The sequence below is a fragment of the Ictalurus punctatus genome, chromosome 1, assembly GCF_001660625.3.
Source record: "Ictalurus punctatus breed USDA103 chromosome 1, Coco_2.0, whole genome shotgun sequence".
Classification (NCBI taxonomy): domain Eukaryota; kingdom Metazoa; phylum Chordata; class Actinopteri; order Siluriformes; family Ictaluridae; genus Ictalurus; species Ictalurus punctatus.
The window spans coordinates 29,636,329-29,660,405 of NC_030416.2; the positions used below are offsets into that span (position 1 = coordinate 29,636,329).

Genomic DNA, 24,077 nt, shown 5'->3' on the forward strand with positions numbered 1-24,077 from the left:
AAAATATTATCACTGTTTTAAATTATTAATCACCTCAGTTAGGCACAAATAAATGAACTAAGTAGACAAATGTCAAAGAAAATGCAAATATTTTAACACAATGATGTATAATGAATGTATAATTCTGTTTCAGATGTAAACTATAAAACAAACGTACATTTAAAATTTTTCCACCTGGAAACTATTTCAGTCAACTGTAAGCCACAATTTTATAGTTTATATAAAGCTTAATCAGAGCAGATTGGTAAATTGGAGCTTCGTGGTATGAATTTTAGGAGTAATGGATAGCGGTAAACAGAAGGAAGTGATTGTCTGAATCAAGGCATTGTCCATTTATGATCTCTGAGTGTTGCTATCATGAAACAAATGAACCAGGATGTGTTTCCAGTTCAATCCTCTGTGGAACAGAGTTGCAATTTCCAGGACTGAGCCAAACGTGATTGTTTAAACCTCTGAATTTCACAAGCTATATGAATTCTCTGGCATTGAGAGTTCAGATGTGGGTTATGTATGTGTATGCTTAATGTGGTGTTTGGCATACTGTACATCCAGGGCATTCTGTGAGCATTTGGAAAGAACTAAACATCAGCTTATGAATCTAAACACGAATTTATAAAACCCAAATATCACAACCTATGAATGCTGCGTTGTACTGTGCACATTGCAGGCCCACACAGTGCAGCTGTAGGAGCCGTCCAACATAATTTTAACCCATGTTGAGGACCAGTCAATGCTGTTTTAAGAAATGAGACACTTTTCACACCCAGAGTGCACTGAACATACCAGCAACAGGCAGCGAAAGCTCCACTGAGTGATCTGTGTGAGGGGGAGGAGAGTCTGAGCAGGATAGGAATGCAATTTGTGTGTGTGTGTGTGTGTGTGTGTGTGTGTGTCTGCATCTGCATGTGTACAGTTTCCTTTCACCCCAAACACCCCCACACATGTCATCAGTTCACTACTTCAACCATTACTTCATCACGGCCGTCAGTTGAACCCCAGGCCACATCAGCACAGTGCATGCTGGACTCAAATTGAACCTAGCTTCCTACAGTTAACAATTCTTTATTTTATTTTCCCAGAGAGTACAAACCTTTTTCATATGTGCATGCAGTCCTCCTCTACTATAAGACAGCCATATTTTAGTGTCGATTTAGTACCTGGCACTATTTCCTTTTCTCTTATTCTTAGCTTATTCCATAATTCATACTTAGCTTAATCCCTATGATTAAATCAGAGATTGTATGCACAAACATTGGAGCACAATTGCTTTCTCCTTCATACAGTACTTTTTCAGTCATTCATCTTATTCAGAAACCACTTCATCCTGGTCAGGGTCACAGTGACTCCAGAGCCTATCCTGGGAACACTAGGCTGGAATACAACCTGGATAGGTTGCCAGTTCATCGCAGGGCACCACACACACACACACACACACACACACACACACACACACACACACACACACACACACACACACACATATCCATGCACTTATTCACACATGGGGGAAATATTGTGTAGCCACTCTACCTACTGCATGTTTTTGGGTAGAAACTGGAAAACTTGGAGGAAACCCACGAGGTCATGGGACAACATGGGAAAATCCACACAGACAGTACCTTGAGATCACTTGCTATGCCATGGTATGCCGCCTTCCCTTCATGTTTGCTAATGTTACCATGATATATAACGAGAGGAACATAATAAGAGCCGTTACTGGGTGAACAAAAATGACCAGCGGTGTACAAATTTTGTACCATTAGCATCTGGTCATTTAGAGTTTCAGGAAATCTTTCTTCATCAGCGCTCAATGACACATGTGCTGCATCCCAATTTGCCTACTATCCATCCTAAATAGTATCCAAGATTAGAATTAGTGTGTCCCAAATTGTAGTATGTTGAAATGAGCATCCCAAAGATACCTGGATGGTCTACTATTTCCAGTAGATTTTGTGAAGTTTGGATCCATGGAGTGACAGCATGCGTAACTAGGCAACAATGTTCATGACGTGTTAACATGTACCCTTACATGACGTGTTAACATGTACCAGTACTTGCATACTCTTTTGCCACGCACGCAAAAGTATGCACTTTTTCTTCTCAAAAGTATAGTATAAGTAGGCGGATTGGGATGCAGCAATGATTTCTTGAGGCAAACTGCTATAATTAATCAGACATGTCATCAATAGCAGGCTTTTGACAAACTGTAAAAGTAAGCCAATACTTTTTTGAGACAGATGTTCGCTGTTTATTTAACTGACTTCATAACACCTGAGGTATCGTCTGCTTTTACACTGTCTGACACATTTTCAAGGCCTGTAGGATCTTGTAGCATGGTAGATTCCAGCTTGAGGGAATCACCGTAACCTTACTGCTGAATGCACTAGAACTTCTGAGGTTAACACGTGAATTGGTGTGTTAATAAACTTAAATGTAGATGTAGTTGTTGTGTATCTTTATGTACTGCAGTTTCAAAGGTACACAGTCCATCATCACTGAGAATACATCATTAATTTCACCTTGGCATTAACTCAAACTGGGAATTATTTAGTCTGCTGTATATGTAATATTCATTGCCTTTCCATTAGCTGATTTCAAGTGAACTGAATGTTAAGAGGCATTAAAAAGTTGTGGAACTGTCTTGAATGAGAACTGCCAAGAGACAAGATCCAAGTTTGTATTTCCTTTACACTCATTATGTGAAATAAAAAACGAGACTCACATTGCATGCTTCCTTGGGCAATACCGATTTTTTTGCTCAGATCCGTATCTCTTGATGGCACACATTTGTAATCTCAAGTGACCCATATCTTTAATTACAAAGCTCCTGGGCAATTGTTCAGTTAGTTCCTTCCAGTTTAGCTTGAATCAGTTCCCCAAATATCAAGTCAACCACCAATTTCCTTATCCTTCCATTGAATACAGTCACTGCTGTTGCTGTCCTCCATTGTTGGTTTGCAGTGCTGCTGACACTGAATGATGACGACGACGACAGTGATGTGTGCATTACCGTTGGGAAAATGCCGCAGGATTTCCAGTCTAACCGTTCTCATTTATGGCGCATGGCCACATATTGGATATGTATCTGAATTAGAACCACATTTGAAAGTGGCTTAGGTCTGATTTAAAGTATTTTCTTCACACAGTCCTGAATAAATCAGATCTCTGACACGTTAATTTGTGTAATTTGTGTGTTACTTGTATAACTTCAACCTGGTAGTGTGAACGTAGTCAGAGACATTTCAGCACGTGGCCATAGCAACAGGAATATGGTCGAGATTTAAGGTGTGTTGTGCTTTATAGGTTGTTATTTCCTTTTTTTTTTGCTTTGTTGTGTAGCCTTTGTTAATCAGCTCCTAACTGTTCTACATTATGAGCATTTCACTTGCTGTGATAGATTAGATACATGAACAAAATACACTTCTGTGATGTTTTTAGTCCTTATGTGAAGCTTGTGTTGACCAGTCAGAAATGTTTAATAGGGCAAGCTCCTCCACAGTAGCTTCTGGTCCTCAGAAGTACCTACCCTGGAGCAGGAACTCGAAAAATGACCATGCTTTCAGGAAATGCAATCAGCTCCTGAGGTTCCTGAGTTTGTGAAATATCACCTAGGCTCCTAAAAAAGGGTTTTTACAGTTTTTCTACTACTCTTGAGTGCTAGCTTTGGCCCGATGCCTGGTTGTTCCAGTGAGACCAGAAGAGGTATGGACAGGATTGAGTGACTGACCTGATGCAGTCAGAGAGATGTTAAAAGATGGAAATCACCATTTTTGGCAGGATGAAGAAAAATTAAGCAGGAAAAAAAGAGAGGAGTCAGTGAGAGGTGAATAGGTTTTTAATTTCTCGAGATGCTCCCACATACATGTATGTTCTGAGCATCATTATACCTCCTGTATGAGTCAATATCACATGAGATTGATGTTTTAGGAATAATGAAAATGTTGAGTTTAAATCCCAGAACTTCCGCACTGCCTCCGTTGGGCATCTTAACTGTCAAGCACACCTCAAGGGTGCAGTATCATGACTGATGTTTCTTTCTTAACTGGATATTTGCCATACTGTGAACATGTGTTTATGTATATTGGCAGTAAAGTTGAATTATATTAATTAGAGAGGAAGAAATCCACCCTTATATAACACATTATAGCTGATGTGATCTTCAGTGGCATCCAACATTTGTTTTATAATGAAATTCTGAGTTTACTTTTTTCATCAACACATTAGTCTATCTGTATTTTGGTTAACAGTTTCCTACCCACAATGCCATTCTGTTACCTGCTGATGATGCCAGTGGGATTTGTCCCTTTCTTAATCTCAACCTAACGAGTGATGCAACAGCGCTTTAGTCCTTTCGTCTGTCCAGTTCTTTCACCTCCTCGTCTGTACACTTTGTTTAAATCGTTTAGCTTCCAAAGCTTTCAGAAACGTTCTTGCTATTACCACCATCCATGCCATCATACCTCGTAGATCACAAACTAGCTGAGCCAAGTCTCTTCCATACCTCAGTGCAAATGCATTGCATTCTGGATATTTGAGTCCAGCGTTTGCATTAATTCTATATTTCTCATTACTATGACATTAAAAATGCTGAGTGGAAAAAGAAGTTCTCGCTCTTTTGTTTTAGCAGTTTACAGTGAAACCTTGTTGTTATCACTTATGTTTGAGATGTAAAAAGTTTTCTCTACTACTGCATTAGTAGTCCTCCTGTGATGTCTGAGCCCAGACAACTTCAGATTAGCACCAGAATCACTAAACATATCACAGATATTGCAATATAAGCATATTTAATATGTTTCAACTTGAAGATTTCCTGAAAGTCACATTGAAGAAGTCCATATTTAATTTCAACATGTGCATGCTACATGCATTAAACATTTTAGGATTTATCTATGTTTAGATAATAATAATTGTATGTTTAACATTATTGAACACTCTTTCCAGCTTTACTAAACATAACCTTGTATCATATTTTATGACTCCTAACCCTAATATGTTTACATAATCCAGGAGACACTTGAACAGTGATCTGCTGGACTTGTTTCCCTACGGAAGGTGTGGAGCAGTAGATTTATGCTGGGCTGTAGACCATAAGAGCCTGTGGCTTTGTTCAGCTTGTGGCGCCTCAGTGCGGGTGTTTGTTTGGTTAAGACCCTTCGCTAGAGCAGGAAACTGGAGAGACAGTCTCTGTTGGTGCACCTTGACCAGCCCTTACGTCATCACCACCAGATGTTGGCTATTAATTATAACCCTGAAACTCCTTCACCTTTCCTGAGGCTGAATTGTTACAAGGTGATGATATGTGCTGCGTACAATTGAGTGAAAATTACAGGAGATGTGTATTTCTAGTTCATCCGAAGCCTGACAAGATCCTACTTCAGTGTAGATTTAAGCAAACTGATGTTATATGTACAATATAACAATTCAATATATAACAATAACAATTCCTGTCATTTCAAAGCTTTGACAATGCTGTGAAAACTGATGTTGAAGATTGTTATCTCAAAAACATTGACCCTTATTTAATGTTTCAGTAATTCAACTTGACATTTAGACTCAGACTCTGAGTTCCAGAAAGCACCCCGGTCTGTAAACACACTCGCACAACGGTGCTCTCCAGAGCTCGATGGAGGAAAACAGCAGCTCAAGGCCACAAGGCCGTCCTCCGCTCTCGCCTCAAAACAGATGCAATCTGTCCACTTGAGGGAATGCAGGAGACAAGATGGCTTCCTGAGGAAACAAAGCAGAATGGAGAGGTCGTAGGAAAGGGACCTCGACCCTTGTGGATCTCTGTCAGCCAGCTTCACAGCGCTTCCTCAGGAAGACGATGTGACTCATGAGGCTCGTTTTTCGGTTCCGTCCTATTGATTTTAGTCCAACTTATTCTTTTAGTTCTCAGCTAACCCTGACAAACAACGTTGATGTGATTGGACGCGCTTTAATTTGTTTTCATATTTAGTTTCACAAGTTTAAATGTTTAAAAAAATGAAGGAATTCGAGAAGGAATCTTAAGTATCTGTCGATGTGCTTACAGCACGGCTAAATATCCTTAGGGGATATTCAGATTTGGGCTCAGGAAAGCACTGGCTCTTTGTTCCTGATTCTGTGACTCAGTGTTAGCCTCCCGCTCAGCCTCGCTCTCTCTCTTTCTCTCCTACTCGTTCTGACACACACTTCAAGAAAAGCACATATCTCAGCTGTGAGTCACATCATAAAACGTAACCAAGCGCTGTTTGAATCGGCCCGTGTCTTTTACTGGCTTCATATGTCCAGTCCAAATCAGATATGGTCATTTAAAACTGATTCAGATACAGATTGAGATACAGATAGGTTTCGTGGTTGACAGATGAAAATAAAAGCGAAGCAAACCTTAAAATTTTGCATCATATTCTTTATCATTTATAGTAAAGGTGAACTTTGGAAACTTTCTTTCTGGTATAATCAAGAGTGCATCTCCTGAGTCTGCTATTTTTGCAGTTAGCATATAGTGATTTATTTTTTTTATGAAAAGGGGTTTTGCTAGCTTTTCTAAAATAGAAACAGATAAGTTGAAAGGGAATCTGGCGGAGCTTAAAGATTTAACAGCATAATACATTTAGTGTGTTTTAAAAAGGAAATGTTACTGCATTCGTTTAGTTCACTTAATGAGTCTAACTCACGCTGCCTCTCTGGGCCAGGAAATGGCGTAGACATTCTGCTACATTTTACATGGTAAATACCTCAAGGGGTCTTTCTTTCTTTCTTTCTTTCTTTCTTTATTTTGTCTTTCTTTTTTCTGTCTTTCTTTCTGTCTGTCTGTCTGTTTCTTTCTTTCTCTCTTTCTGTGTCTTGCTTTTTTCTGTCTTTTTTGTCTATCTGTCTTTCTTTTTTTGTTTTTCTTTCTGTCTGTCTTTCTTTCTTTCTATCGGTCTTTTTTCTGTCTGTCTATCTTTCTTTCTTTTTTCTGTCTGTCTGTCTTTCTTTTTTCTGTCTGTCTGTAGGTCTTTCTTTTTTTATCTGTCTTTCTTTTTTTCTGTCTGTCTCTGTTTTTCTGTCTGTCTGTCTTTCTTTTTTTTCTCTAGGTCTTTCTTTCCTTCTCTATGTCTTTCTTTTGTCTGTCTGTCTTTCTTTCTTTCTCTCTGTCTTTCTTTTGTCTGTCTCTCTGTCTTTCTTTCTTTCTCTCAGTCTTTCTTTTTTCTGTCTTTCTTTTTTTCTGTCTGTCTTTCTTTCTTTTTTTCTGTCTGTCTTTCTTTTTTCTTTATTTTGTCTTTCTTTTTTCTGTCTTTCTTTCTGTCTGTCTGTCTGTTTCTTTCTTTCTCTGTCTTGCTTTTTTCTGTCTTTTTCTTTCTTTCTGTCTTTCTGTCTGTCTGTCTGTCTTTCTTTTTCTGTCTGTCTTTCTTTCTTTCTGTCTCTCTGTCTTTCTTTTGTCTGTCTCTCTGTCTTTCTTTCTTTCTCTCAGTCTTTCTTTTTTCTGTCGGTCTCTTTCTTTCTTTTTTCTGTCTGTCTTTCTTTCTTTTTTCTGTCTGTTTTTCTTTCTGTCTTTCTTTCTGTCTGTCTGTCTTTCTTTTTTCCTGTCTGTTTTTCTATCTTTCTTTCTTTCTTATGTTGCAGCTTGCTCTCATAAGATTTTAAACTGTCTGCATATGTGATTTTGTAATATGCATTTAAATATGAAATATCCATAATATCTGTTTATCAGTGACTAAAATGCTCTCTATTTTTAAAGTCAGTAGATAATATTCGACACACTCTAGGGTGAACTGTCTTCCGTTTCTGATGTCAGGTGGAATTTGAGAGCTCTCGATGAACAAGGCAGAAGGTGTTCATTTTTTATGATGTGCAGTCTGATTTTGTGGAATTTCTTGTCTAAGTGCTGTGAGTCTCTAATAATCTCTGGAATGTCTTTTTATGGATGAGAAAAAAATTATCTGACGAGTAGGATTTACCCTAAAGTGCAGTGAACTTCTTCCACTCATTTGAGAAGTTGCATTGCATCAAAGTGAGAAAAAAACAACAACATTGCACTACACTCTTAGGGGGAAAAGGTTTCTGGAATGTTTTTGGAAAGGGAAGGGTTCAAACTGAAGAACCATCAAGGATATAGATATTTTTTTTTACTAAGCATATATGAAGTCATGTAAGTTTAGAGAAATTTTAGTACAGCCAAAGAACCACAACCAGGCCTTTGAGGAAAGACCCTTTACTTTTGGCTTTAGATTGTGTTCTACTTTACTTGTAGGTCACTTTGGATAAAATAAATCTACAGATTGTTGCACACAGAACAGGAAAGTTAAATGTATTCATATACATCAGTGCTGGGCTTCTTTACTTGGGCCCCAGTGGAAATGCTTGCTGTACAACAATGAATTGATTCAAATCAATTATTTAATTCACTACATTAAAGCTTCTCCCAGAGGAGCAACATTTTACAGTTCATCTGATTTTGTTTGGCTCTCTACTGTGTTACACAGACAGTACTGAATTACAGTTTAATGATGCCAAGTATGCCAATAATGGTAAAAGCTTATAGAGGCCCTGATAGGATTACCACATGATACTGGACTTTTTTTTTTCTTTAGTCTCCAAGAACATCCCAAATTATGTTCACAAACAGAAGCCAAGTTGCACAACATGCATCTCTGATTCACATGAGCCAAGCTCTCAGCAGGGGGCTTTAAAAATGACCTAAGCAGCTCATTCCTAATTTTGGCAAGACAAGGTCATCGGGGAATGGTGTTTAAATACAATTAGACTGATGAAATTTCAGCATTCAGGATGACAATATTAATACTTTGGCATGCACAAGGAACTTCATAGAACACGTATTCGATTGGGTTAATCCAACTTTATTACCTTCCTTATGATCCACACAGATGTATTTAGAAAGTCTAACTGAGGTAGTATTGGAGCATAACACAGAAACCCATTCAATCATCACAGAATGGATGAAGTAGCCCATCAGGGGGAAATGAAATCAGAGCCTGTTGCCCAAACGGCGAGTCGATAGGCATGCACTAACACAACCTTCTTTGTTCTTGCATGCCTACATCATAAACACATCTGGTCCATATTTGAGCTTCCTGTGCCAGGATCAGTCTCTAGCAGCCCAGGAGTTTATCCCTAGTGGTGTTTTTAAGGACATTTTACTGTTGTATCTCTTAAAGCTCTGCATGGTTCCACACTCCATCAACACATGAGCACATAAGCAACTATAAAATTCACTCAATTTTTAGTTTTAGCTAGATTTATTGATTTAATTCTTTTTTTTCTGTCTCTCTCTCCAAAAATGCCCCTTATACACCTGGTAAATTTCCATATCCTCTCTTGCCCCTTATGCAAATATGACCCTCCCCTATAAAAATACATACTTGTATGTATCACTAGCACTAATGACACAAAAGGGTTGAACCTCTCTGTTATATAGCCATAACTGGTGCGAATATTCAAAGTATTTTTCTTTAGTCAAAGTGCTGTTGCTTTGTCACCTGGTACCAGACAATTTTTCATGACTGTTTTTAGACAAAAAGCTCATAGTGTATAAATAATTTCCCATGGTGCTTTTTAAACCGTGTATACATCTGTGTTTTATATTTAAGATAATCTATGAGTAATAAAATGTTGTATACAATATACTGTATTTTGTCATTTTATATCAAAAACTGGACTAAAATCCATTTGTTACGAAACAGAAGTAGACGCAGAAGCAAGCGCAGATCAACGACTTTATTTTCGAACAGAAGTCAATAAACAAGAAATGCGGTCTAGACAGGAATAGATGATCTAGGTTTACATATGGAACTGGACGCGAGGCATGGAACAAAAACCGGACACAAAAACAAGACTGCTTAGCGTACTTAACATATTCACCATTACATTCACTTCTTCAAGGAATACTGTGTAACGTGCACAGTAACACGAGGGCTTTAAATAACAAACAAAATCACTCTTGACCATAGACAGCTGGGACCAATAATGACACACCCTCAAACATCAACCAATGCTTAAACAGGAAGAGAACAAAACCTAAACAAAGGCACGTGTCCATAGGAAACAATTCCTTCCGTAATCTCGTGCACGCATGCGGCTGCAGAGCGCGCGTGTGCACGTCAACGCCGCAGCGCCATCTGCCGGCGAGGTCGTGACACCATTTTTACAGTTCCCTAGTTGTCAGAACACTGCTATAACCCATTAAACTTTCTGTAGTGTTAATATCTGGACAGATTAGTTACTAAATATTTACATGTATGTCTGTTTATTTTGAATGACCTGGTGGTGCAGTGTTACCGCCACATAGCTCCAGAGTCAGGTCTCAGAGTCAGAGTCAGGTGTGTCCATGTGGAGTTTCGCATGTGGCCTTCGTATCTGTGCCGGTTTACTCTGGGTTCTCTGGATTCCTCCCACTGTCCAGAAACATGCCAGTAGGTGGACTGGCTACACAAAATTGCCCCCTAGCTGAGAATGAGGGTGAAACTATGTGTGCGCATGATGCTCTGCGTTGGACTGGTGTTCTATCCAGAGTATATTCCTGCCTCGTGCCCAGTGTTCCCAGGATATGCTCTAGATCCGCCGTGACCCAGCCCATGATCAGGCGTTTACTGAAGATGAATGAGTGTATTTTTGTCAGTCACAACACATATTCAGTCTTAACAGTTTACGGCTAAGTCGTTGCATGGCTTTGTAACAATTGAGTTTCCTTTTTTATTTGCTGTTATGATTAAAACACATTCTAATCAGAGTCCAAGCCAAAGCAAACCATAAAAACGCACAATAAAAATAGTGTGGCTTGACAGGGCCCTGTAAAACATTTTCACAACAGTAAAGCGTTGTAAAAAGAATGACACCTTGGTAGACGTAGCTTGCCAACCTGTACAACATCGTTTTAAGGTTTCCATAGTGATTACAAGTAGGTGCTGAAATACAAGGGTGATTTAAATGTATACAAGAGGTATAACATATTTATTTTAATTAAGAAAACAATGCGCAGTTTTAATGAGAAACATAGTAATCATAGCAATAATCTACTTGGCAAAAATATCTCTCTTGTTTTAATGCCAGAGACACAAAACCTGTTTTGCTGCAACACATAAAACCCTGCAATGTATGCGAATTAACCGAAATATGTGACTCATAGGAACAACACAACAACAAGTCATTGGGCCACTTAAATCAGAAGGTTCTTTTTCCCCTAAATAAAGCAGTAGAAAAGTTGAAGATGTTATTCAGACATCAGGTTTCTTACTATGTGAGTGTGGTCTGGTTAGTACCACTTGTCTGAAGGACTCTGCTACTGTAGAGATTATTTATGAGCCTACACTTAAAAGTGATTGTGGATACACTGCATGTGACAGCTTGTTGACCCATGGGGTCTTACCTGTGTGAGAGGAATGGAAGTGTAGCTTTAGTGTGTGTTTAGAGGACTGCAGGTCTGCACTGTGTCTGTGGTCTGGCTGTCTCTTTTATCGAGACACGCTCCAACGCAAAGCCTTACTTTCACTCACACTCACTAACAGACACCATTATTTAAGAGCTGTGCTTTTTAAAAGCCCAGAAGGTGAAAGTGCTAGGATTGTCTATTAATTCCAGAATTATAGTTAAACAAATATTATGGTTTGAATCCTTTACTCACAGGTGGTAAAAGTACTCCCGTTCTCTACTCAAGTAAAAGTGCAGTTACTCATGTAAATACATTTTCTGGTAAAAGTTGAATTACAGCTACAAATGAATAGATTCATAAAGATTCATAAAAGATCAAATAATACAGTGATTCGAATTCCTGATGATAACACCTTTTTCAGCAACGAATTTATGAACATGGGAAAATTTTAGCTAAAGCTAAGAACAGCTTTATTCCTAATCTCTCAATGTTAGCCAGTATGATAATAATTCTGAGTATATAAATTAGCTAAATGCTAGACTGTAGCGTTCACGACAGAAACTGCCTTAATCAATACAGAGTGTACATAGCAGCAGATAGATTACACTGAGAGGTATTAGGGATCATTCTTCATGTCACATAAGTTGAAATTTAGATTTGTTAGGAATTAGATCCACTTCGTGATCCAGTCTGATGCTTAAGTCAATGCATTACTTTACAGACATGTGATTATAAAGAAAATTAGTGTGTATTTAAGTGTATATATACCTAATTATATATATTTTTTCAAATGTGAGTAAAAGGCAAAAGTATTAGATAAAAGAAAAGCTCAAGTATATTGAATACAGTAATAAAGTAATTGAACTTTGTTGCTGCCCACCTTTGTTTTTAACATTTACCACTTTATTACTACTGTATGTACTGTACATTCTTTATAAATAAAGCAAATCTGTGTGAAATTCTGTAATACAAATTTAAATTCACTTTTATTTTACTGAAAATGGAAAATGTTTATGTGATTCTCTGTGAGCTCTGAATTTAATGAAAGGACACTTGCTTTTTCAGCCTGTAATGTAATTTTAGAGCTACTTTCATATTTAGGACCTCATTTTAAACTTCACATAAAGGGTAGAGGAAGTCATTCCTACACAGTTCCATCCATACAGGACATACATATTGTAAATTACGGGGAAATTAAAAAAGTAATATCTCACGGATTCACCTGTGAAATACATGTAGAGAAGTCTTCTACTATGAAAAATAACTCAAATGTTGTCAAGGAATTTTTCGCTAATAAATGATTACTAATACATTAGGGATGGGCGATATGGACTTAAAACTATATCACGATATTTTCTGGTATTTATCGCTATTGATAACGATATCAATGACGATATAAATATAGTACCATTCACCACTGTTTTTGGTTACAAGTGACAGCTGCATGTAGTCTTGAGAGCCTCAGAAACACAAACATTGATCTAAGAGTAAAACTGATTTTATGAAACCAAACCAGTTTCAGATTGTAGAGGTAGCTCCTCTTTTAGCGATAAACTCCTCCTCAGCTTCACGTTCGCCTTTGGTCGCACACCGTCCCACACAGAAATACGTCATCAACTAGGCTTTATCGTTATTATCGCGAGAAAACTAATTCTTATTGTGGGGAGAATTTCTACCGGTGTATCCATAACCCTATAATCTATCATGATATACAGTCATCAACATCCACCCCCAGCTGTTTCCATCCATGTGTCCCATCACGTCATGAGAGCGTTTATGTACCAGAGGACAAATCAAGTCCAACTTTTTCCTCTTGTGCATGCCGTTTCAGTTGACATTTTCTGAAAATGGCACAGCTCTGAACTCACACGGCGCTCAGCGGTCTTTGCATGACGAACAGTCGACAGACTGCCAAAAACATCAGTGGTATGTTACTACTGAGAGACAGAGAGACAGAGAGAGAGAGAGAGAGAGAGAGAGAGAGAGAGAGAGAGAGAGAGAGAGAGAAATGTAAAGCGGGGTGTATTACTACTAACAGTGGTGGATTACGGCAGCTCTTTCACATAACGTGTAGACACAGAGGATCTCAAGTGTACTTTCACCCGGATTCACAACTGGATTTCTGGATTTCCTTTCCATACGACAGATAGACACAATCTGGGCCCAAAGCTTTTCAATAATAATTCATTGAGTAACACTGCATGGATTTTCTTTAGGAAATAACCATGAGAAAACTTTCTATTTAAAATACAGTCACTGATCATCTGTGGACACGATATGTATCAGTGTTCCACAGTTTTCTGAACACATACCTGTGTCTCTCCTCCAGGTCACACAGGACGCTTGCTGAAATCCCTGTGCTTCACCAGTCTGACCTTCTTACTGCTGCACATCATTTATCAGATCACCATCAACAGCCTGCTAGCAGGAGACAACATCGAGCCCAACTTCAACTGTAAGTACCCGTCTCTCAAAAAGCTCTCAAATAATAATAAATGCATTTAAATATGAACTCTGATCACTGGTGCAGGAGACCAAACATTAGAAGCTCTCTCCTGGATCTTACACTGACACGAGTGGGGTTTTATCAGAAACCCCAAGAACGACTGGGCATTTATCCAAACAACACCGCTCATAACTGGCACGGAGTATACACGATCTCCAAGCAGCGATAAGCCACAACATCTGTGCACAAGATGGGGAATCGGCACATAATGAACAGAAAAGTGTTCAAATCCAGCAGAAGTGTTTTCAGAGTTATAAGGTCATCGGTTTAGTGTCCTCACTGCAAAAAATGATATCTTAGTAAGTGAAAAGATCTCAGATGTGGGCAAATTTATCTAATATTTCATACTGTGAGATTATCATAAATCAAACAAGATTATTCAGCCGGTTTTAGATGCCTTTTTTCCTTTCTAGAAATAAATGTTTAAAATTCGAAAAAGTGATTTGCCAACAGTTCGTTTATTTCAAGCTTGAAATTAGTAACAGAATGTCTAGAAATAGGATTAATAATCTTATATTTGGTTTATTGTATATTATAATAGAAAATACTAGATAAATGTGGCTATATTCAAGATACAGTGCCCTCCACTAATATTGCCACCCTTAGTAAATTTGAGCAAAGAAGGTTGTGAAAAATTGTCTTTATTGTTTAACCTTTTGATCTTTTTTCAGAAAATTCACAAAAATACTCTGCTCTCATGGATATAAAACAATTGCAAACAAATCACATGTTTATCAAAAAAAATATCTTTGTTAAATATATGTGTTCAACAATTGTTGGCACCCTTTTAGTCAACACTTTGTGATACCTCCCTTTGCCAAGATAACAGCTCTGAGTCTTCTCCTATAATGCCTGATGAGGTTGGAGAATACATGCCAAGGGAACTGAGACCATTCCTCCATGCAGAATCTTTCTAGATCCTTCAACTTTAGAGGTCCATTCTGGTGGACTCTCCTCTTCAGTTCACCCCACAGGTTTTCTATGGGTTTCGAGTCAGGAGACTGGGATGGACATGGCAGGACCTTGATTTTGTGATCAGTAAACCATTTTAATGTTGTTTTTGATGTATGTTTTGGATAATTGTCCTGCTTGAAGATCCAACCACGGCCAATTTTAAGCTTTCTGACAGAGGCAGTCAGGTTTTCATTTAACATCTGTTCATATTTGAGTCTATGATGCCATGTATCCTAACAAAATGTCCAGGTCCTCTAAAAGAAAAACAGCCCTGAAACATTAAAGAGCCACCACCATATTTAACCGTGGGCATGAGGTACTTTTCCATATGGCTACCTCTCTGTGTGCATCAAAAACACTTCTGGAGTTTATTAACAAAAAGCTCTTTTTGAAAAAAGTTCATCTCACCATAGAACCTGATCCCATTTGAAGTTCCAGTAGTGTCAGGGAAACTGAAGACGCTTGAGTTTGTTTTTGGATGAGAGTAGAGGCTTTTTTCTTGAAACTCTTCCAAACAACTTGTGGTGATGTAGGTGACTTCGGATTGCAGTTTTGGAGATTTTCTGACCTCAAGACGCAACTAACTTCTGCAATTCTCCAGCTGTGATCCTTGCAGATTTTTTGGCCCCTCGAACCATTCTCTTCACATTGCATCGAGACAATATAGACACGCGTCCAATTTCAGGTTGATTGACAACATTTCCAGTTGACTGGAACTTCTTAATTATTGCCCTGATGGTGGAAATGGACATTTTCAATCTTTGTGCTATTTTCTTATAGCCACTTCCCATTTTGTGAAGCTCAACAACCTTTTTCCACACATCTCAGCTATATTCCTTGGTCTTACCCATTGTTATGAATTTGGCCTATATGTTACATCATATTTATACCCCTGTGAAACAGGAAGTCATTGTTAAATGATTTCCTGTTCCTAGTTACCCTGGTGTACTAAAAAAAAAATTAATATCAATGGGAATATACTTCAAATATATTTTTCTCATTTGAATTCATGGGGGTGCCAATAATTGTTGTACACCTATATTTAACAAAGATTTTTTTTTATAAACCTGTGTTGTGTTTGAAATTGTTTGATATTCCTGAGAACAGAGAGTTTTTGTAAATTTTTTGAGCAAACGATCAAAAAGTTAAACAATAACAACAATTTAAATTAAAAAAAAAAAAACTTACTCTGGCTCTTACACCTCTACCCTTACAACTTACAACTTACGCATTTGTAAGTTGCTTTGGATAAAAAACATCTGCTAAATGAATAAATGTAAATGTAATTTTTCATAGCCTTCTTTGCTCATATATACCAAGGGTGACAATATTAGTAGAGGGCACTGTATTTCTTCTTGCCAAGATGTATTTTTTTGCAGGGCATGTGCTATGAGGTTCGCCTAAACAATGAGTTTTCATCAGAGACTCAAATAAATTCTTGCCGTGAACGGCTGTTCAGTGACATGCCTCGTAAATTGAACATTTGGGCTGTGGGTATTGCTCTGCTATTGTATGTTTCTCTTACGGGCTTTTTTTCAATTCAGTTACATTTTATTTAATTTGTATGGCACTTATATAGACGTTGTTACAAAGCAACTTTACAGAAATCCAGATGTGGATTTAAATCCCTAATAAGCAGGCCAGCGGCAACAGTGAGGAGGAAAAACTCCCTGAGATGGCAGCGGAGGAAATTAAGAGGAACCCATTCTCTTCTGGGTGACCCCAGATAGTGAGATTATAATTCATTATAGTACACAGTTCTAGTAACGTACATGCAAACATTACTAAGTGTGTTGAAATTATGTTCAGTATAAGCAGATTGGGACGCATAGTGTGAGCACAAGACAGTCTTTGTCTTTAAGATTACAGGTCCAAATCTGCAGTATCCACATGAGAAATTCGGGCATTTTGACATCCAACTAATTCATGAGAACTAATTATAAACATTTTTCTTGTAGAATTTATTCTATTCTATTTAAAAATTCTGAAAAACCCTAACCAGTTTACATTACTTAATTTAGTCTATCTGTGTTTATAAAACAAAATGGTCTTGGGTCACTAGGCGGGGGACACCCTGGACGGGGTGCCAACCCATCTCTGGGCACAATCGCACACTACAAACAATTTGGAAACTGGAGTACCCAGAGGAAACCCCAAAGTACGGGGAGAACATGCAAACTCTGTGCACACAGGGCAGAGGCTGGATTCAAACCCTTAACCCTAGAGGTGATAACGTGATAACCTCTTAGTCACAGTGCACCCCGTATACAATATAATGACGATAAAGATAAGAATGGTTAGACAGGGTTTGCGTGCTTGTTCAAATTTGTCATTAGACCTTAAAAGTGGTTCATCAACATGAGTAGTGGAAGTGTTCCCAGGTGCTGGTGTCCACCAATTCTAATGTACCAGAAAATTGAATGATTTAATTCAGCCTGTTAAAATGGTCATGGTGAGGAATTGGATCTAATGACTTTTCTGTCTGTTCAGACTCGGTCTAACTGATGCCAAGTATGTGGTAAAGGAGTGCTGAAGACCACAGCTGGTATATGAAACACTTTATATGCTCTGATGGAGCTCCAGAGATTTAAATGTATAATGTTAATTTGTGTATATGTGTCACATGTCACAAGCCATGCGGTCAGATCTTGGACCACCTGTACACAATCCTTTCACATAAAATTGCAATTATGGCTGACCACTAGGGCTGCAACTAACGATTCTTTTGATATTCAATTAATCTGTAGATTATTTCTTAGATTAATCGATTAGTTGCGTTAAAAGGCCTTTTTTTTATGTTATTTCACATTCTGCCTGATGTTGTCCTTCAAACATTGTGCAAATTGAAGGCTATGAAAAAGGTATTAAGTATATCTATATGGACTATGCTGTACATGCTATATTGAAAACAAAAAACAACCGATTGTCCACAAGCTTTAAAGCAGAAGTTAAATCACTGTATTCAAAATGCTAAAAACAGATAAACAAAAGCACAGATTAAGTGTTAACTGGTAAGAGGTTGAATGTTGTGCAGTAACGCACACATTCACTCATTTAAACACAGTAATATGTTCCTTTATTCTGTAAATGTATGACACTTCTTACATTTCTATACAAGTACATGTTATAACCCCATCACAGTTACCGCTCTCATAAACACACAAGTACTTTTGTTTCTAACTATATCGCTAAATACAGCAGCAAACAACATATTTGATCAAAATGAATATTTAAGTCACAGTCCCTTTCTATTGCGCGTTGCTTGATTGACGCACATGCATGGACTCCCGCTCATTCAGTGACGTTTAACGGAGACTCGCTCGCTGTCAGGACGAGTCTTTCTGTAAAATGGAAATCTGGAAATGGAATGGAATGGAAAAAATTTCTAATCTTTACAGATGAGGATATAAAGCGTAAAAATGTCATTTTTGCACTGAAGAAAACATGTCTGGAACACATTAAACAGTACGCGCATCTGTTGCAGCGTCTGACACGACGAGCCATGTTAATACACTTACGAGTTTGTTCGAAGTGCTTAATATAAAACATTTTCATGTTTTGGACGACCTGGATCGTGCACGTTTCCCTCAGTAGCTCACTCTGTGATCTCCACTGTTTTTCATATGGGTTTTATTCATAGAAATGTGATTTTCACCATTGTGAAGTGACGTCACTGACAGGGGAACAAAAATGGAAGATTTTTCATTGAACTTGAACTGAAACCATGAACAGAATCGCTCTAAAATGTTTCTGAAAGAAAACATTTAAAAAATTGATTAACTGGCTAATAAAGTTATTTTTCTGTTCCAGTGCGATTTCCAGACAGTATAGCCTAAATGCAACCACTTTCCCAACAGGCATAAATTCCTGTCATGCACACCCGGCTACAGGGGGATATACTGTAACACCAAATAGCCACTGTAGCTGGCTTTTCAAAGATGGAGCGATGGCAGGAAAATCTGTAGAAAGTATTTTTTAATATGATTCTTCAAGCAACAAATCACACAGAAAAGAAGAATGCTATGAATATAATGTAATAAATAAATAACAAATTTATTTAATTTATTAAAATTGTGTTTAATTTACTCACATTTTATTTAATTAACACATTTCGGATTAGTTACAGTGTTTTGTTTAAACCCTAGGCTTCCTATAAGCAGAGTAGACTAGCATATGTAAAGAACCATTTTTTAATCTAACCGATTTCAAACTAAAGAGGGGGTTGTGGAGCACTGGCACAGGCATGTAAAACTATTTTGTCTGTTCAAAACAAACCAAAATGAAAAATAAACATTTTCTAATTCTTGGCTGTAATAACATCCAGAGATTCTGTAGCAGTGGGAGTTTAATAATTTTTTACTTGCTTTGTTTAAGGTATAGTCATCAATTTTGGCAGAGGGTAACTGAAGCTAGTTGTATTTAAACGTGAATAAACAAGCAAACAATAACAACCTGCCCCTTTAGTGTTCCCTCCAAAAACACAGTGCAACATTAGTTGAAAGTTGGTTGGTGTTTTTTTTTTGTTTTTCTCTCCTTCACAGGGCCTCGTCCAGGGCCTCCACAGTCATGCGATCTTCTCCTCTGAGCAGATATTCTAGTGAATCTGCCAAAAAGTGAAGCGAACTAAAATATTATTTAAAGTGTTCTGACCTAAAAACCACTGACCCCAGCTTTAATAAACAGCAACATTTGGCCATGAACCAGATATGACCTCACCACGCAGTATTAATATATATCCTCTTAAATTATTTACATTCTGTACTTAGTGGACTTTATATAAAGTTACACGTTCTGAGACAGAAAGGTCTACCTCAAATTAGCTCAAATAATACATTTAATAAATTGTCTTGTGATTGGCAGATGAACTCAGTGACCCCAGTACATAATGAACTCAGTGACCCCAGTACATAAGTTCATGGACTACTGATGAACCCAGGAGATTTACTTTATCAGCTATGTGTAGTAATAACAAATGAAACATAGTGAAAACAGGATTAGAGCATGCATGCACATGCATGCTTAGATACACATACTCTCATACACACTGGACACATTGTAATTTAGTATTTCCTTTCCTCAAACGCATTGCACTCCAGGGGCCATGGTGACTGGGTGACTAGCAGGTTTTGCCTTGCACCTCAAGGGTTGGGGGTTTGAATCCTGCCTGTGCCGGATTGTGTGTGGAGTTTGCATGTTCTCCCCATGCTTCAAGGGTTTCCTCCAGGTATTCCAGTTTCCTCCCCCAGTCCAAAGACATGCATTGTAGGCTGTTTGGCATTTCCAAATTGTCCACAGTGTGTGAATGTGTGTGTAAGTGGGTTGGGTGTCCCCTGCCTTGTGCATTGCGTTCCCTGGGATAAGCTTCAGGCTCCCCATGACTCTGAGTAGGATAAGCAGTACGGAAAATGGATGGATGGATTGCACACCCCAGATAAAATCAAATAAGTGAAAGACAAATATTGTGTTATATTATCCCTGTCCCTTTCTCAACTGGTCTTCTTCTTCTTCTTCGCTCTGTTTTTCTCAGCAGTGCTTCACACTAGCATTCCTCATTTATTTCTGTCTGATTCCATTATCCTATTCATAGCTCTTCTCCGATTTCCCCTGGGTTTCCTGGTGTACCTTTATTTAGTAACCGAAGAGAAAATTGCTCAATATTTACAGGTCTGCATGTGATTTATAAGCAGATTCAAATATAGGAAATGTTTAAAAATATATTTTGTGGTTGCATAATTGTCACCTCAGAATAGTTTATGTAAACTTGTATATTCCTCCTCCTGGTCTTTTACCAGTGTGGTTCTGAAACATACTAAAAAAAATAAAATAAAATAATTTAAAAAAAAAAAATCCCACACTCCAAAATTTAATAAAATCCAAAATAGCCAAACATTGCAAGATGTTAAATATAACAGGACATAGAGTTACTAATATGACCAGACCATTACCAACGCACTAACTCATTTAACACTATTATATTCAATAAATGTGTATTATGGATTTTATTTCATTTCATTATGGATTTTTGAGTGCATGTTTTTGCTATTACTTTGGTCTAGTTCAACAAGACTACAACTCAATAGCCTGCAAACATTTTTTGCATGTTCAATCAGAAACATACAAGAAACACATTCTGAGACAAACAGGCCTCTGCGATTAATCGACATGCATAGACCATTTCCTTTGGTCAGTAGAGGCCCCACGTGGGAAGAGTGACTGATCTCAAATCTAAGCCCAGCTGGACTCACCATGGCTTCCATATTACCCAATTTGTTTAAAGTGGATCTGGTGCTGATTCCACAGTGTGATATAATGATGTACGCATATACACTCAACCCAGTACAGTACAACAGAGAAGCTCAGCGCCTGGTCTGTCCGCATCCATACGCCATAGAGAGGAAGTGGCAGCTGAGCTGCAAACGACATCTGGGAACAGCTGGTGTTTGGACAAACCTCATTAGACATACACATGGATAGAGTTAATATAGGGTAACAAATTATGTAATTTTTAATCCTTTTTACAATATTTTACAAAGTCACTTGTTTCCCTTTGGGCAATATGTGCAGAAGAATAGGCCGGCGATATCCATCCATTTTCCATAGCGCTTATCCTAAACAGGGTCGCAGGAAGTCTGGAGCCTATCGGAGGGAAGTCGGGCATAAGGCAAGGGAGACCCTTAGCCCATCGCAGGGCACAATCACCCATTATGGACAATTCGGAAATTAGCCTACAGTGCATGTCTTTGGACTGGGCAGGAAACCCCGAAGCACGGGGAGAACGTGAAAACTCCACGCACACAGGGCGGAGGCGCATTTTGAACCCTGAACCCTGCAGGTGCGAGGCAAGTGTTCTAATCACTAAGCCGCTGTGCCCCCCAGAGGTATCCGACTACCCAAAAAACATGACTGAATAGTAACAGCAGTTACCTTTTAACGCATAAGATTAGTTCTACATCGCTGTAAATAAGACAATTCGAAGTGTTTTGTTTCTCACTGGCGCTTTAGTATGTTACCACTTGTGCCTAACGCCATGGACTCTGAAAAGATGACAGACATTTGCTTTGAATTTGATGTAGAGAAGAAACATATTTCTTTGTCCAGTAGTCTCAAAATAATATTTTCGCTGTTGACTTTTTGTAAACAAGCCATGTTGTCATTTCACTAATAAGGCCAGAAAGGATCATTACAATTTTAAGGTAGGAGAGTCTGTGAATATTATTCCTTTTCTCTTAATCGTTTATGCATGTGATTAGTTATTATAGAGGATCTGCTACAGAAGCCCCAATGGTTCATGTTTAAAAGGCTTGTTGCTGTAATGCAGACAGTTTTTTTTTGCATATGTTTATCGGCGGCTACAGTATGTTTTGGAGTGCTCAATTTGATCGTGTTCCATTCGCGTCCAGACCGTGGTCCACCAGTTGATGACCTCTGGTCTTCTGGAATTGAACTGAAGACAAACCCTGTAGTTACTATGGTGTGGACTCATTAGTGTTCACAAATTTGATATTACAGTGCAATAAAGTGATTCATCTACCATATAGAAACAAACTCCTGCAGAATGTCAGCCTATTTAATTCATGATGTGCATCTAAAATGTTCTTCCTTACCAATTGTTCTTCATGCTTTCCACCAACCTCTGAATGAGAGTAGTGTTAGAAAGCTTCTGTCTCCTACCAACAAACTAATATGTGCATTGCATAGGCAATAGCTCAACACATTTATGTGACTCCTGCTGTACTTATTACCAGTTTTGTCTCCTGTCTCCTGACCGCTTTTAACATCTCTTTAAATCTCTGTACAATGCTAGATGCCAAACCTGTGCCAAAAATTACATACCTCACCCAATAGCTGTTGGCAGTGAATAAATTTCAGCTAGTTGTCAAAAAAAAAGAGTCTGTGTGCTTCAGCAGTGCGATCCTTTGAGCCCGACGATGGTGAGGCGCAAGAAAACAAGCTCTCTTTCTGTAGAGGAGAGCTGGGGGAAGTTTAGAGATGAACAGATTTGAAAAACGAGTCCCTGTGCTTAAAGGGTGTGTTGTGGCAAGAGGTGAGTTCATGCATGAAGCATTCCTAATTGGTCAATGAACCAAACGGCACAAACCACTCCCAAATCTTCTCTTCAGTCTCACAAAATGTTTAATATTACTCTTGTAAAAGTGAAGATTTAGTTATTGATCACTTTAGGGTTCAATTAATCAACATTGTAAAACAAAATTCATGTTTGTTGGTGGAGAGGTGTTTAAAGAGGTGGCAAATCCTATTCACCGTCTTTATGTGTTTATATTTATATGATAAGTGAAATGATTGAAAATATGTTTAACCCTTGTGTGACAAAAATTTCCATGTCCAAAAACTGTCATAAAAATATTATATATTAATATATTTTTCCACTTTCACTGATGTAGATTTTTTTTTTACCAGCATCAGTTCTAATCATAATTATCAAACATTCATTCATTTTCAGAATTGTAACCCTTTAAATGCTGGTTTGTTTACATAATGCCACAGATGTTTTTTTGTTTTGTTTTTTTTAAGAAAAAAAGAACAATAGTAATTATTTTCCATATAATAAATGCTAAGCAGATTTTTTTTCTTTCATTATTACAGTCTTTGATATGTCAATGATTAACAACAACATTAATTTTTATGCAGTGTCAGATTTAAAAACAACAACAACAACAACAACAACACCAAAAACACCCACTCAGGTCCATAAAGGGCAAAAATGTCCATGTCAAAAAACTGTCAGAGAAATATTATATATTAATATTTTTTCCACTTTTACTGACAGATTTTTTTACCAGCATCATTTCTGATCATAATTACCAAACATTCATTCATTTTCAGAATTTTAACCCTTTAAACAGCAGGTTTTTTTACATAATGCAAAAATCTTCAAAACTCATTAACCTTCTTTGACTCGTATACATGGGGTGGGATTTGTGATTTCCAGTACAATATCATTTCTTTCAAACTGCTCACACACACATAACATTTTCAGTACGCACATACAAACCACAATTCTGATATCCATGCAAACACACACACACATTTATAGCTGCATCATTTATTCAGTTGGTCTGCAGTGCTCTATAATACAGCAGAATCAGAAAAAGGGAAAAGCATGTATTTTCCCCAGAGGCTAAACCTGAGAAATTACTACACATTTCAGTATTTTTTTTTTTTTTTAAATCAATGTTTTGAAACCTTTTCAACAAAATAAAAGCCTATTAATACAGAATGAATGATTTTTATCCTTAAACGTCATGG

At 37.8% G+C, this 24,077-nt stretch overlaps 1 protein-coding gene across 5 annotated transcripts in view; it reads left to right on the forward strand.

Moving 5' to 3' along the window:
- The window catches only part of LOC108271803 (piezo-type mechanosensitive ion channel component 2), a 136,935-nt gene that overhangs the window by 21,147 nt on the left and 91,711 nt on the right, over positions 1-24,077 (forward strand). For all 5 annotated transcript variants that reach the window (XM_053683724.1, XM_017479611.3, XM_017479601.3 and 2 more), the window contains one exon: positions 13,680-13,805. In XM_053683724.1, coding sequence (XP_053539699.1) covers positions 13,680-13,805 — 126 coding nt within the window. The remainder of the gene's footprint in view (positions 1-13,679; positions 13,806-24,077) is intronic.